The sequence below is a fragment of the Atractosteus spatula genome, chromosome 12 (genome assembly GCF_055471065.1).
Source record: "Atractosteus spatula isolate fAtrSpa1 chromosome 12, fAtrSpa1.hap1, whole genome shotgun sequence".
NCBI lineage: Eukaryota > Metazoa > Chordata > Actinopteri > Semionotiformes > Lepisosteidae > Atractosteus > Atractosteus spatula.
The window spans coordinates 19,046,396-19,063,562 of NC_142717.1; the positions used below are offsets into that span (position 1 = coordinate 19,046,396).

At 38.0% G+C, this 17,167-nt stretch overlaps 2 protein-coding genes across 2 annotated transcripts; one reads left to right on the top strand and one right to left on the bottom strand.

Moving 5' to 3' along the window:
* The first annotated feature begins 366 nt into the window (after positions 1-366).
* On the top strand, positions 367-7,062 carry acot13 (acyl-CoA thioesterase 13). Its single transcript, XM_088928523.1, has 3 exons — positions 367-545; positions 1,141-1,325; positions 3,792-7,062. Exons 1-3 carry the CDS (start codon positions 462-464, stop codon positions 3,946-3,948), a joined length of 426 nt encoding a protein of 141 aa, XP_088784649.1. The 5' UTR covers positions 367-461; the 3' UTR covers positions 3,949-7,062.
* On the bottom strand, positions 6,458-15,507 carry c12h6orf62 (chromosome 12 C6orf62 homolog). The gene is made up of 5 exons (XM_088928522.1): positions 14,006-15,507; positions 13,088-13,264; positions 12,382-12,507; positions 10,736-10,870; positions 6,458-7,741 (listed from the first exon to the last, which is right to left on the bottom strand). Exons 1-5 carry the CDS (start codon positions 14,132-14,134, stop codon positions 7,616-7,618), a joined length of 693 nt encoding a protein of 230 aa, XP_088784648.1. The 5' UTR covers positions 14,135-15,507; the 3' UTR covers positions 6,458-7,615.
* Positions 15,508-17,167: the final 1,660 nt, after the last annotated feature.

Genomic DNA, 17,167 nt, shown 5'->3' on the forward strand with positions numbered 1-17,167 from the left:
AGACACTTATCTGAGTAAATCATGGTGATTTTGTATTAGCTGTGGGTCTGTAGAATAGATTTGAACTACTTTTGGAGAGGCACAATTTTTTTTTGTCAGCAATGAGACTTTGTGCTGTCTAGCAGTGCACAGCTCTGTCAATTTGCAAGGAGGAAGTGATATAAAAACACCAATACGATTGCAAGAAAGCAAATAAATTATTGAAAAACAACGGCAATTTCCTATTACCTGTGGGTCTATTTATCACATTCCATCTAGTTCTGAGGATGTACAAATTGTTGTTGTGCTATAAATGTGACTTCAACTTGTCCAGGATTATTTTTTATGAGGCAGGTTTTAGGGTACTTTTATTTTGAAAAGGTGCTGCCAAGCCAGCGTCACTTAATGTAGCCAGCTTCACGCTACTACAAGCATCACGCTACTGAGAAAGGGCGCTTATTCTGAGTGTTTGACATTGAGTGATGGGTCCTTCGTCATTAAATTCTTTAAAACAGTTAATGAGAGCTATGATTGATGGTCCGGGATTTGATCGAGTTTTAAGGAAGGTAAGTGGAATTCTAAGGCGTTTGCAGCTCGCTTGTCCTGGTAACTACAAATGCTGCCATTCAGGATTTTAATGTCAGTGTCCTCTCATTATGGTGCGTTTTAGTTGCAGTTTGCGGGACAAGCCTAAATATTTACAGGTATTTTCAGACACCGTCATCTGGTATTTACTAGATTTGTTTAGGTATCTTTTTAGTACTATAACACAAAATCATGTTAGTGGTTAGGGAGTCATCAAATAGACACTAGATGGAGGAAGAGTTCCGTTTTGGTTTTCATTTTGCCCACAAACATTACAAAAGTTGTCAACTTTAATAATGTATACACGCCTAAAAAACTTGAATGTAAACAACCAGGTTTTTCCGCTCCGTCAAGGAGCACGATTTTAATGCGCATAGAAATAAGGTTAACTTATTAAAAAATGAAAATTCCAGAATCTAATGAAAAATACCGTTAAAAACTTACCAGATTGTTTCTTCCAAATTTTTTAGCATTTTTGCTATTTCTAAAAAAGGCACGTACAAGCACCAGAAAATCTTTCTACTAGTTTGCCCTAATCGCTCCGGTCTGGTGTGTGATGTTGTGTTGTTGGTACAGATGCACCTCGTGTCTGCCAGCCCGGGGAAAGTGGTGTGTGAGATGAAAGTGGAAGAGGAGCACACGAACCGCGGGGGCACTCTGCACGGGGGGCTGACTGCCACTTTGGTGGATATAGTTTCCACTACGGCCCTGCTCTATACCGAGAGAGCGGAGCCCGGCGTCAGCGTAGACATGAACATCACGTGAGTCTGTTACTCCTTGTGTTTACTTCTACAACTGAAACAGACGCATTCATTAAAAATGTTTAAACAGCACCGTTGACCTCGCAGCTCTCTGCCTCCTTAGTGTTCAGTCCTTTAAAATATCATTACAATTCCTTAAAAACTGTAGAAGAGACCTGTTACCTCTAAACTCTCAAAGTAACCATTAGACTGCAATTGAATGGATATCAATAAGCTTATAATTATGTTCTATTTATTTATAATGTCATAGCCACTACCCGTTATACTGGAAATCATTCTCATTGAATGAATATGGTTCAGGCATCTCCTTTACATTTATGGTATTTTAAAAAAAGTTTTGAACCCCATCAAACTTGCTGTAGAGTGGAAATGTTCAGACCCAAAAGCACTACGGTCAATAGTAAAGTTACCCATTGTGTGAAAATTCTCTCTCTCTTGCCTTCCTTTTGGCATCCATTCAGCTATATTGGCCAGGTACAAAAGCAGATTTTTAGTCCTAGTGACTTTTACCTCAAAAGCCAATGTGAAAGCACTGGAAAACAGCTAAGGTCATGTGAAAAAGAAAGTACACCCTCTTCCAATTCTATGGTTTTATACATCAGGACATAACAAAAAATCATCTGGTCCTTACCAGGTCCTAAAATTAGGTAAATCTAACCTCAGGTGATAAACAACACATAACAGATTCCACTATGTCATTATTTAACAAAAAAAACAACAACATGCAGATGCCATATGTGAAAAACTAAGTACACCCCATGATTCAGTAGCTTGTAGAACCACCTTTAGCAGTAATAACTTGAAGTAATCATTTTCTGTATCAGTCTCTCACATGGTTTTGGAGGATTTTTGGCCCACTCTTCTTTACAACATTGCTTCAGTTCATTGATGTTTGAGGGCATTCATTTATGCACAGCTCTCTTAAGGTCCCGCAACAGCAACTCAGTGGGGTTAAGGTCTGGACTTTGACTTGGCCATTCCAACACCTTGATTCTTTTCTTTTTCAGCCATTCAGTTGTAGATTTGCTTGTGTGTTTGGGAACATTGTCCTGTTGCATGACCCAATTTTGGCCAAGTTTTAGCTGTCGGACAGATGGCCTCATATTTTACTCTAGAATACTTTGGTATAAAGAGGAGTTCATGGTTGACTCGATGACTGCAAGGTGCCCAGGTCCTGTGGCTGCAAAACAAGCCCAAATTATTATCCCTCCACCACCATGCTTGACAGTTCTTATGAGGAGTTTGTGGTGATATACTGTTTGGTTTTCGCAAAACATGGCATTGTGCATAATGACCAAACATCTCCACTTTGGTCTCATCTGGCCAAAGGACATTGTTCCAGAAATCTTGTGGTTTGTTCAGATGCAACTGTGCAAACCTAAGCTGTGCTATCATGTTCTTTTTGGAGAGAAGGGGCTTTCTCCTGGCTACCATTCCATGAAAGTCATACTTGTTCAGTCTTTTTCTGATACTATTGTCATGAACTTTAACTTTTAGCTTGTTAACAAAGGTCTGTAGATCCCTAGATGTAGCTCTTGGGTTCTTTGTGATTTCTCTGAGCATTATACCATCTGACCTTTGGGTGAATTTGCTGGGACGCCCACTCCTGGGAAGATTGGCAACTGTCTTGAATGTTCTCCATTTGTAAGTAATCCTTCTCACTGTAGAAGGATAGATTTCAGATTGTTTGGAAATGGCCTTATAACCCTTCCCAGATTGATGAGCAGCAACAATTGCTTCTCTGAGTTCATTGCTGATGTTTCTCCTTGGCATGGTGTTAACACACACCTGAGTACTCCAGACCATCAACCTGCCAAAAGTTCTGCTTTTATAGAGGCGGTCACACTTCCTGATGATCAACTAATCAAGTGCATTTGATTAGCAGCACCTGGCTGCTAATTACCTTCATAATTCCTATGGAAGCAGTAAGGGTGTCCTTATTTTTTCCCACATGGTTTCTGCATTTTGGCTTACTTTTTGTTTTGAATAAATAATGATATAGTGAAATCTGTTATGTGTTGCCTGTTATCTGAGGTTGGATTTGTCTAGTTATAGAAGTTGGTGAGGACCAGATGATTGTTATGTATGCCCTGATATGTAAAACCATTGAATTGAAAGAGGGTGTACTTTCTTTTTTATGTGACTGTACATCACACTCATAGAAATAATAGATTGTTTTACTGTTATCCCACAGCCGTATTAAAATCTGAGGACAGAAAGAGTGAGGTTTGTGGGGTTGGTGAGGCTCATAGCATGAACTAAATGGAACCATTAATCAGCATACATACTACAGATATTGTGGCTGGGTTCCTGCTCAGAAAAAACTAACTGTACAATATTACCGTATTTGGAAAATCCTTCTAGAATGCCCATATTTATCAGCTACAGGATAACAGCGTAGATTGTGGCAATTATGTTTCATCTTTAGCATAGCAATTAATAACACTTTTTTGCTTTAATGATCAGGTATATGAACACTGCAAAATTGGGAGAGGATGTCCTTATCACTGCCCAGGTTTTGAAGCAAGGCCGGACCTTGGCATTTGCAACTGTAGATATCACAAACAAAGAAACAGGAAAGCTCATTGCTCAGGGAAGACACACCAAGCATCTTGGTGGCTGAACAAGACCAGAAGACTGTACACTTCTGAATGGTGGAGAAAATCTAAGAAAAACTGTATCTATTACCTGGCACAAATGCCACTGGTGATCAAAGTGTTGGTGGCAACTACGCTTTTATCTTCACACTTCTAATGTAAGTTATTGGTCTTTGCATCTTGTATAATAGGTGTCTTTTAGAAGCATTTGCTCATATACTTTTAAATACTCAAGGTGTTTGAATGGAACAGCAATAAAAGTTACTTGTGTGTTCTCTCTTTTAATAATTACAAATTATTGTTTTGTTAAACCCACCCACTTTGGCATGACCAATTGTTTTTCAGGACTCAGTTCACAGTAACGAATCTCATACAGGAGCTTAGGCATACTGTGTCGACCCATTTGTGTTTTAAGAGCTCCATTCCAGAAGTCCCTCATCAGTAGTATAGCGTACCTGCAAACTCTTGTGGGGTCTCAGGAGTCACCGAGAGACGAGAGTGCCCCGACAACCTCAGGGAGGCACTAGGTTAATTGTGCTCTGGTTCTTGTGGAATCCTGATCACAGACAGCTTTGGTTACAGTCAGGCTGTAACCAAAAATCGTACAGCTCATCCTTCACCCAGACAAGCATCTTTACTGATTGCATCACTCTGGAGGCCCCTTGTATGAACCCCTTCTGAAGAACTAAGTGAATCTTTAGTAAAGGTCATGGAATAATAAACTTTTAAAAATGTTTGTGCCATGATCTACAATTCATATTGCATGAACAAAGATGTTCACAAGGTATGTTTTCTTTACAATCTTTGTGCCATGCAATATCCACTTGTTAATCAACCTGGATTATAAAACAAAAACTAGCACTTCAGACTAATAGAAAATACGATCATGTTTTCATCAATGTGCAGTAGAGCTCTATCTGGCTTATTGCACTTAAACTGCAGTGAATTGGTAGGACTTAGGTGCACCTCTGATCTGACATACTGGAAAATCACAAGTGCTTTTGGATAGACTAATACTCATTGTTGCACTGCAAGCCAAGGTTACACTAGTTGTCTCTAATTCACTGAATAAAGAGTTGGTCAAAAACTAGACCTTCCCACGTATTCTAATATGTGTATCATAGAATTTGTCAGTCACAGTGGTAGCTGTACATGCATTCTATACTGAAATGTGATGGAAAAATCCACACTTCCCTACAATTATCCATCTGCATGAGATTTCTATGAGTACAGCAAAATTACAGATGCAACTAAGAAGGTGCAACGTTTACCTTTGCAGGTGAAAATACGCAGTCTAAGACTATCTGTATTTTGATGTTTAAAGTAAGATGAAAGTATTCCAAGACATGGCTCCATTTAAAATAAGTGGGAAATTACTTTAAAGAGTTTGTAAAAACTTTAAGTTGGATTTTTATAGCACTTTCTATCCTAAGGATCCCAAAATGCTTTATATACAGGGTGGTCCACTCCATCACTTAAAGGCAGCATCCATCTACAAGATGTTTGGAAGTTATTAATGAGAAGTGAGAAATAGCTTCATTAATTGAATTAAAGAAATCTTTATGTAAAACAGATTAAACTCCAACCTGGGTTTGAACAGTCACACCACCTTCTTAAGAACATGGGATTTTTCATGGCTAAGGAGAAGGTAACCCAGTTTAACATTTCATCTGAAAAATGGATCCTCCTATAGGTTGTCCCAGTTCACCACCACACTACTGTGATATTGTTTGGGAAATTCAATCTAGGTAGAATAGTACCTACTGGTCTACCTACACCAGCAACCTTATTTTACTTACATGTATCATGACCAATACTGACACCCTAGCTTAGCTTCCGAGATAAAAAAAAATCAGACTAAAAGTTGGCAACACTGCTGAAAATACACGCAATATCAAATATCAACATTCTTGCCAACTCGGGATTAGTTCCATTCAGTTTACTTGTACCTGCTCCCCAGCAAGTTATCTTCTATACTTTGGCTCATGATCAAAAGATCTTAAAGCACCTAGCAGAATACAGGATCTGAAACATTTACAGTACTGTTGTAAAAAAAATGGAAGATACACTGGTTATACCTGTAGATATTTATGTTTACTGTAGGTTTAATGTGCAGGCAGCATGATGTAGCTTCTTGGTCAAAATCTTTGATATTATAGCTTTAAATGAGCTTTTGTTCATTTTTAGTAATTTAAGTTATACACGGCTATTTCTGCTTTCTGTCCCACAAATCTAAGTACAGGGGTTAAGAGAATGGATCATAGAATTTCCCGCTTTCTTGACGTTTACCAAGTTCTGATTTCATGTGTTTGTTGACAAACACATTAAATGAGGAGCATTTTATTTGCTATTCAAGCTTTCTGAATAAATCTGGCAAGCCAACACTGCCACTTTCCTAAGAGAAGTGTATATATATAATACCCACCTGATATGAAATTGTAGTAAGGCTTCTTATCGGACGTATACAATTTTGAGAGATACATTTGTACCTCTCGAGGAAAAGACAAGCATACAATAAATTTACAGACCAAACAATTCTATTTTCACCCTTTATTTCAGTTTGCTGATTTAACAGATGGCAAATATAAATTTGCCGATTTGTGCCTTTATACCCAGTAAAGCCAGCTTACAATTAAACCCATCCCATTAAAGCAATGCAAGAATTTCCTACTTTTCAAGAGTTTTTTGCCTGTCAAAAGAAAAAAAAGTCTTAAATCTAAACACTTCCATTAAGTTTTTCTCCACAGCTTATAACTCCTTGGTACATGAGCTTCCCCCCACTTTAAGTTTTCCCCAAATAATTCCCAAAACATGGTTTTCAGTAGCCAGAGTATAGTGCATGACTTGCTTGTATGGTTACAACTTATGTGACTGTATGCATTTGAAAAACATTACATCTTAAGCTTTTTTCTGCCATTTTGCATCACATCATTATTGTACCCTCATCCTACAAGCTGTCCATGCTTCTGTTTTTATTTAGGGTCTGCCTGGCTTAAATGTGTGTAAATTTTCACTAAGTAATATGTTTTAAAATACATCATAGCCAATTCAGAGAAAGAGATCCAAAAATAAAAGAGCCAGCAAAACTCAACACTTGTCAGCAGAAAAAAAATAAACAGAAAGGCAATGCCTACATGTAATGATCTTTGACGAGGCTCCTCACCTTATTTCTCTGCTTTTTTAGGATTTATAACAGATTGAGAAATCAAACTTCCGCTCACTTGCCCTCACTCATCCCAGATTACCTAACTGCAACAAAAAATCTCTGGTAGCACTGATCCTGTGAAAAATACAAACGAGTAGACTATCGTTCATGACAGGGACACACAACCAGTACAAAATGAGAGGACCGTCATTAAGACTTTAGTCATTTGTTCCTGTTTTGTGTATAGAGTTCTTTCCATCACCGGTTTCCGGGACAATGCTGCTCCAAGGGAACAACCGTTCAAACAAACCAATGTTCGTGCAGGTTCACATAAAAAGAAGGAAAAAAAATATACAGTAAGTTTGGTAGGAAATAAAATTATGAGTGAATGAGAGAAGAAGCTCCAGGGATGCATGAAAAAATGGTTAACAAAAGGAGTGTTCCAAGCACGAGTTCACTTGTCATTAAAAAGGAATCTCTGTGGAGGTGAGGAGGCGAGCTTGCTGTTGTGGTTTCTAGGATCTTCCCTGTATGGCTAGGCGATGACCCTAGTCTGGCATGTAGGGATGGAGGTTGTCCTCAATGCCTCCAACCCCCCAGCAGGTCAGCTGGTCCTGTGGCAGGTAAAGGCAGATGCTGCACAACTTGAAAACTGTGGCCTGTTTTCTTGGAGTCTGCTCGACCAGGAAAGAGGAAAAAATGAATTAGCTCACTATAGAGGAAAAGATGGATGAGGATCTTCAAATTCATCAGGACATCAGGGTAATTAGAGTAGAATGCTGCTAGGAACCTCTTCTACTCAGAATTACTAAGGAGAATGATAAGAAAACTGCAATTAAGACCATAAAGCCAAAACCTGTAGTCTGCCTTATGATAGTGATTATTAACCAATTAATCAATTTATGAGTTCAAAAATTATCATCCTCTATTTTTAAACCAATATATGCAAAGATTACAACCTTCAGCTCAAAAGAACAGATTTAACTTACTGAAAGGCCAATTTAGTGTACTTTACAACACTGGATTAGTTGTTTCATTGGTATGGATTAGATTCACAAATAGTTTTTGAATATTACTAACAAAAAGAAACATACTTTAAATACATTTTGATTATCCCTAAAAAGTACAACTGTGATTATCCAATCGAGACTCTGTGGTCGGAGTTGAAAATTCCTGTTAACCAATAGTCCCCATCCAACTTGAGAGTGCTTGAGCAGTTTTGCAACAAACAATGGGCAAAAAATGTAGCTTCCAGATGTGCAAAGCTGGTCGAGACTTAGCAAAGAAAACGAATTTCTGTCAAATGCCCCTACACTGACGTCACAAAAGTGACAAACACCAACTCACGATGGGGAGGGGGGATGAACACATATGTAAACAGTTACTTTGTTTTACAGTTGTGTGCTAAAGTTTAGGGACCCCTGGATATATTGTATATTCAGTGAATCTCTAAGTTAAAAGTAGTTGACAAATCTCTACATGGTACATTTGTCTGCAAATTATAATGCAGAAATACTATATATTTGCTGATTTTAACAGATTTAAAACATGAAAGTGAATGTTGCATGTGCAAAAGTTTGGGCAACCTTCCAGTTGATTCATTACTACTTTGTATTTTTTTCCCAAAAAGTTATAAGTGGCTATAAAAAAAGTCTCTAAACACTTCCAGCTTCAACTGTTAGAATCATCACTAAAATTGTTAAAGGTTACGGTTCAAGTCAGGGCAATATCTGGACCCAGAAAAATCTACGAAACATCTCTGATAGAACTGCTCACAAACAGGTTAGATCTGCAAAGCAGAACCCATAGATCACTGCAAAGGATCTACAGAAGTTTATCCAACATGAGTAGTTGTTCACATGTCTACAGTACAGAGTTACATGGGAGAGCTGTCAGAAGGACTACAACCTTATCTCAAACGTCAACACCTAAAGTATGCAAAACAAAACCTTAATAAACCGAAAACTTTATGGAACACAGTGCTATGGACTGATGAAAGAAAAATTTTTGCCCAAAATCACAGAAATGAACATCTGTCAACAAATTAATTTGACTAAATATCAACAAATCCTAAAAGAAATTGAAGAACAGAGGTTGAATATTTCCGCAAGACAGCCTTCAAAACATACCTCAAACTCAACCATAAATTACTTACAAGAACAAAAGATTAAGGTTCTTGAATGGCCTTCATAGTCCATAGACTTGAATATTATTGAAAATCTTGGGGGGGGGGGGGGGGGGAGGGCACATACAGTGCGTGCAAGAAGACCTAAGAATATTTCTGAGCTAGAAGGGTTCTGCAAGGAAGAGTGGGAATAAATTCCAAAAGCAAGAATAGAAAGATTTAGCAGGCTAGAGGAAATGTTTGGAAGCTGTGATTTCTGCCAAAGGAGGTGTTACAAAATACTGACTGACAGGGTGCCCATACTTTTGCATACGTCATATTCACTTTTTTAATATTTTGAATATCTAAAAAACTGTTAATACTAATTAAGCATTAAAATATGTGGAAATATGTCATGTTTAAGTTTGTACCATGCAAAACAAGGTTGCCTCAACATCTTTGTACTTAGAGGTTCACATACAATTTTACCAAGAGTGCCTAAACTTTTTGCACAAAACTGTATATTTTAATTAATTTAAGAATGTTGTGTTAAAGGAGGAATTTTTTGAGGATGTTGTCTGAATATGGATGCTGTACTCCATGACCAGCATAAGGAAACACTGCCCTATATAAACCTATGAAAAAAAGACTGCCAAGTAAAAGTGTAATTAATAATAATTTCTTACATTTTGTGTTATTTTCAAATCCAAAGTGTTTCATAAGTACAAGGGATACATACTTCACCTACACCGAAGTGTAGCACCTACCTGGGTGACACATGGGAGTTATTATGCACAGCCTCACTGTACAGCACAGGTCACTGAAGGTCCAGACAAATGCACCTCAACAATCACCCCTCTTTCAGAGTCACTAAATCACTCCTCTAGCAGCCGTGCTAACTCATAATTATAGGTAACTGGGCTTGTCCAGCATTTTTACACACGCTAAGCATATTGTGATATTGTTTGCCAAACTGACACCTCTGTGGAAGCCCTTGCTTTCATACTAGACTTACACAGGTATGTCCCAGCTCTTAACCCTGAAACTACAGATTCAGACTTTCTTATTCTGCAAAAGACTAAACTCCTTATAGTGGGAGATAGACTTCTTGTGTGTAGCGCCATGTCTATGGAACTCATTGCCCAAATCTATTAGGTCAACACCTCTTTTGTGTAATTTGTGCACTACTTAACTGTTTTGCACTTCTTGCAAGTACTCATTAAATTGTTTTGTATTCGTGCTTGTTGTGAGTGCTGTCTCAGTAATAAATCACATTGGTATTTTTATATTAATTTGCATGGCATGTACAATAAGTGGGAGTAGCAGGATTGTATTAACTCATAAAAGGAATGAAGGGGCAAATCTTCTTTCTACAAATCTACAAAGAAAGATCACTTTTTCAATGGTCAACTGATCTCTCCTATTGCGATTACATGGCTGTTGGAGGGTGAACGTACAACCCCAAATAAACCCAAATATCAACCTACATGAACCAATCAACAGCCAAATGAACTAGACCTTAAAAGCCCCCGAGTGAAAATACAGCCTCCCAGCATGAGGTTACCTGTAAGTGTTGTCTGTCCATAAAGAGGAACACAGACTGACTGGGGTTATTCATGACCATTCCAGCCTTGTCCTTTCGGCTCAGTGCATGCAGGAACTGCTTCTCGTAGTCTCCATGATGAAACTCAAACTTGGCCTGAAATAAACAAAGTCACTTATTTCTTCCATTGGCCTGACTTAACTCTCCCCTACCTGGCCTATAGCCTTCATACAATAGCTTTCAACACCAGGCCTCATTCAATGTGCACAAGCTGCACAATGAGTTTGACTTCTGCTTCCTCACATAATATCTGCTGTGAATTCACAAAAAAAGTTAAAGATAGGCAATGCAACAGGAAAGGACAAACTTTGGATTTAATTACAGCAGTCCATCACATATATACCCTGACCATTTATCCACCAGGAATAGAAAGAGTCATCACAATAAAAGAGCTAAACCACTTTTTATTCAAGAACAACAATGAATGTATTTGTGAATTTAACTTAGGCAATATGCCATCTACATTTCACACTTTCAGTTTTTTTTTTTTTGTTATTTTAAAATGATATATATTGTAACACTGTGCTCACATTTAAATGGTAAGACACTGGTATACCTATTCCGGCATCTTCAGTACTCTGCCTGCGCTCTGATCCTAATGAGGTAAGGTATATTAGAAACTCCACCAAACTTGGTCCTGAGGGCCATATGTTCCTTATGCTATAATAATTATTTTTGACACCAACATTTTGTTTTAAAGAGAGCATGGTGTTTACCTAGTCTACATCACAGCAGACCATTAACCATTCTTTACATACACAAAGAGTAATAGTCTCTTCATATATGAAAAAATAAAAATTAGAAACTCAAAGGAATTTTTTTTTTAGAATACTGAATACTCTCTTTACGCAAGATACCAGCAATGGGAACTCAAGCTGACTACAAGCATAAAGGTTTTGAATATATTCTTTCAACATCCATCTTGCTTATATCTAATTAAACGACATTCATTGCATTTTATCTTTCACACATCTTGTTCATATGAGGATTCTAAGCACACTTTATGGTGTGCATAAAAATATGGACCAAATATTTGATTTAAGGTTATAATACAATGAATTTGTTACATCACACACAAATGAAACTGCATTTTCTCTGGTGCAATTCTCTTGCATAAAAAAGGAACTGAATCTTGGATGTATTTTAAATAAAGTTTCCTCTTCTGTGACTAGAACAGTTGTGCCAGGAGTTTTACCAAGAGTGCCTAACCTCTTCATTCTCCTGAATGAATATCTGTCCCAGTAGGTCCTTTCAACATGAAAGCTGGTTTAACATTTTCATTTACTACATCAAATAAGCAAAATAATTAAAACAGCCTGCCTAGACTCCATAGGGAACAAATAACAGCTCAGCATAAGTGTAATTTAGTTGGAGTGGTCAGATGTTTTCATTACCTTGGCATTATTGTTTTTAAAACAACACTATGACCCCATAAATCAATAAGATTTCAGTACTGTAATACATTTGATTTAGTTTACCCTAAAATATTAAGTGACTTTTAGTCTCAAAATTTGGACTACCCCTTTATTCCAAGGAATAAAAGTAATTAAAATGTGCAATTTTATAAACAATGGCAGTTTCTATGTACAGACTATAGGTAGGTCCACCTGAACAGGCCTAAAGGGCTCATCTTCAGATCCCTTCCATCTGGAGAACAGAAGACAGACTATCTTCTCAATGTCATTACGAGGCCAAAGAATGAAATCCATCTCCTGGGTGCAACCTATGACATCCTGCAATTGAAGAAACAACAAGCATGTCAAACAAACTCAAACCAATAAGACAGCAGCATTACCACCTTGTTGTCCAATCACTGCTCTCGTTTCACTATCTCTCAAAATTTAGGTTTGAGAGACACCACACATACAGTATACAATTATGACAACAGCATTACCACCTTATGGCCTGGTCACGTTAGATCTCAGAAGCAAAGCAAGGCTGGGTCTGATCAATACTGGGAGAGACAGAGAAAACCAAGTTGCTGATGTACATGGTGCTGGTGGACAAGTAGGTTGAGCTCTTTGCAGGGCAGAATTTTCACCAAAGCCATTCACCCTTTTTAAACATCAACCTGATGTCCTTACTACTTAGGATTATTAGAGAGGATGAAAGGGATAAGAGAATCTGATTCAAACTTTAACAAGAAAAATATATTCTCTGATATAGACTCGTGCAGAATAAATGACAAACTAGCCTTCATATGAAATAATAAGGAGCTATGCAATATTATCCAACAGACAACCAAAAATAACATATACTTGAATTCTTAATTAAATCCGTACAAGATTCTACACAAGTCTGAACATTACTTACCCTGCGCATGGAGTGATAGCGAGGGGCATGTAACTGCACCACATCCTTCTGCAGCAGTTCTAAAGAACTTTCTAAGGAGTAGCTGGAATCCCTCACACCTTTAAGGATATTCTCTTCATAGTTATTCGTCATAACTGGTACCACTTCAGCTACTTCGAAAAGCGCAGACTTCTTCTTCTGAATTAGGAAAAGACAAAGGTACCTGTTAATGTTCAAGGTATCCCCAATACCCAACAAAGAGCACAACCCAGGAAATCAATCACAGGAAATGAAAGTAAGAACAAGGAAAAAAAAAAGTCACTCGGACCCTCCCAAAAAGGACACAAGCTCAGATCAACCAACATCTGATTACTTATAAAGAAGTAAAGTTTTGCTTAATTGCCCAAGAAAGCCAACCTCCTTTACTACAATGTCAGTTTGATTTGACTGTAGAAATGGCTGTCCTGACCTTCCTCCTGACAGCTCCTCATCACCCTCACTCACACACAAACCCAACCACCACATCTTTTCGGGGATAAGGGCTTTCCTTACACCTAATGCTGATCGTAACTGCACTGTACCCACGATCTGATGTCCTGACATATATATGTAGCTCAGCAGGACCCCTGAAGACAGCTCTCACTGTCGCCCAAAAGCAATTCAAATGTTACTTCCACAATATTAAAGAACTTAAACATAACACACAAGTAGGAGTATCCAATCCTAGTTTGGTGGATAGCACTCCAGGAGGTTTTCTGGGTCTCTTTGAATCATTATAAACTCAGTGTTAAATTTAGTACAGTTAGGTATCTCCCAAAGACAGGAAAACAGGATTTGAGAGACAGGAAAACCAATTTACAATCATCGACATCTGGAACTGGAGATTCCTGCATTAAAGAATATGAACTTGATAATGTAAATTTTATACATCACACTCACCTTTTCTTTAAACACAAATGCGATGTACATCTTGAAATCGAACTGGTCAGCTAAAGATTCCTTTTTTTTCCTAAGCTGAGCACGAAGTCGGTTCATGGTTTGTTTTCTCCGGGAGTTTGGGTCCCCCATTGCGACTTACTGATGGTGGCTTTCCTTAATATTTTATAACTAGGGGCATGATATGCCAAGTTCCCTTCTTGGAAACTAGTTAAAAGTAAAGGCGTCTAAGCTAAGTGGAAGTTCTACTCTAGATCTACTAAAAGATAAGATTTTAAATAACTTAAGTCATTTTCCCCAGTGTTGATGAAAAGGTGTGGGAGGGAGGGGGTATTATTTAAATACAGCTAAGTGACCTTAATTATTTTTAAGAAATCATATTGATGACTTATGTGAATCACGCTAGTTATGCTTTAAATATACGAAAACAAATTCAGCCACTCAGTTTCACAAAAGGGTCCGAATAAAAACGGCGAGTTTAACTAATCGAAAGAAAATAAATCAAATTAAGATGTAGTACACTTCTACACAAAACGCAACTGACACGAACCGAAAGGATGCTATCAAACCCATGCCGACACAAATCGCTACAGAAATATAAAAAGTACACTTTTAAGTTTGTCTTCTCCCAGCCTCATTCATGACTGGTGTTTTCTGTTGTTTTTTTTTGTAGAGATGCTTAGGTTTATGAACGCGTTGTTAAGGGATATGGGGTACAGCGGACCGCGGCAGGGAAACGCAGATGCCAGGAAACGATGGCTCCAGACGCAACAGAAAAAAACGGAGAAGTCATATCGGAGCTCACTGGCATTAGCACTGGCCCAGCAGCCGTGCTCATAATGACGGCGTTTTGTGTTTTCAAGGAGCCTGCTATACAGACGATACTACTACATCTTACCTACGTTGCTCGGCTGAATCGCGTCCTGCCAGTAAAGCTGCACTTAGTTTCTCCTACATCCTCCGTCAGCGGTGGCTCTTCGGATGAAGGTTCGAGCGCGTATTATGACATTATTAAACCGACTTTAATATTTCGCCATTTTTACGCGCTTTATACCCTCCCTCTTCATTTCGTTCTTAGATTAACATCACAAAAGGCTATTCGATTTTTTTCTCTTTTCTCTCGCTTTCTTTTTGTATAAATAGTTCTAACTTGCGTGTTTTTTTTTCACTCGTCAGCCTCCACCCACCAACAAGCCATGTCAAGATAAATTGACAAACCAGCCGAAATCCTCCATTCTTTCAAACGATACACGGCGCGGTTTGCTCCCTGGTGGACCCATATTCAACAATTAATGTATAAAATGATGTTTGCTCGATTAATCCGTGTCTTGGGCCCCGCGATCCCCCCTTGGTCTAAAATAATAAGTGCCCTCTGCAAAACGAACAACCCAAAATGGCTGAAAAACGTCATGCACCTTGACTACTTAAATGTGGTTTGTTTTAAAACGTGGAAAGAGTTTCATTTCTTAATTACTTTAGCTCTTTAAATAATGCATTTTTTGTGTTTCGTTGCAAAATACCGCAATCAAAAATATTTTAAAGTATAACATATTTTACGGAGGAGGGGGGTGTCCCGGAGTTCACGTGAAAGAAAACCACCAACCGTAAATACCAGAATAGACGCTGCTACAGATATGGCAGATATGAGTGTGCTCTATAGACATGGTCAGACATAACGGGAAAAATTAATGATCTACTCTTATACGGAATCTCAGGTCTCTCATTTCATCACAAACGTTTTTACAGTATCTTCGAGGAAAATATGAAAACCGACCCACTGTAATTGTGCTAGAGGTGACAACTTGCTCTGTTTCTCCAGGTACAACGGTAGTTATAAAATCCTTTATTTGCTTGCTCTAGCTATGGTGGCTTGGCGGCGCTACAACACAGGTGAAAGTTTTTTGTAACAAAGTTAGTGATAGAATGGGTATTGAGGGGAAGTTTCCTTTACGCAAAGGGTTGTGGGAGTTTGGAAAGAGAACAAGGAATGAAAATGGGCTGTATAATCTGTATATTCCACAAATTCACAGTGAATCGACCTCTTGGACACCAAATAATAAAAAAAACGACGTTAACATACATCTACAATATAATGTAGATGTATGTTAACGCCTGAAGATGGCTCCACGGCTGAAACGTTGTGTTTTCTTTCTTCTCTTTTCAGCAGGGAATAAACCTATTGTTCCTTTGCAGCCTACGCATTCTGACGCAGCTACCCACCTGATCTACAATATAATGTGTTTAATTATACAATTATAAATTCTGTATTTAACACCTATGGCTTGCATAATTACAAAAAGCAAAATTCAGAACCACGTATTGTATAGTCTTTCATTTCTGTGTATTGAGTTAATGCGTGTGTCACATTAAAGCACTGAAACACAACTCCAAGCGGGGCTTTGATAGGGATCTGTGTGATGTTAATGGTTTATTCATATTTCCATTTTACAGTATCTAAAAAAATCACAGCAGTTGTTAGTAACCGCTCTCCATACGACTGCACAACCTCTCCTCAGCGCCTAACAGTGTGATCTTCTCTTTCCTCGCGCGCACATGTATTTTAAGAGTAATATTTAAATAATATCGACTGTTTCCAGGCACATATATTTTAAAAGTGAGATACTTCATTTATTGTATTTAGGAATTGTGTGGAATTATGTAGGCCTTCTTCTTTATATTAATTATCGAAATTCGTAATATGGCATAATTCTATTAATAATACATCAGTCTGTATGTTCTTACTGTAACAGTCAAGTTTCGGCAAAACGAGTACAGAAACTTCATATTACAGGTTTGAATGTAATTTCTACAAGTTACGCACCGTATTACGTGAAACTGTTTTGAAACTGATTCGTTTAGTACCGTATAACAAAGTCTGCGATTAACAATTCTCTCATTTCAAAGGGTATCACAGTATTATCTTACTTTATCACAGCTCTCGTCGCCGCCTTTGATGCTGTAATCCTGTCTGTTGCGTCTAACTGCCGACAAGCAACCATCGCCTGAAGTAAGAGCTCGTACACGTGAGTTCCCACGATAGCTCAGACTTTTAATTGTTCTGTGTTATATGAATGTAACAGTCACCACAATAAAGAGCGCACCACCTATTATTAATGTATACCGGATTTGCCATTCTTTACTATATGTAGGCCTATATGCTTCCCC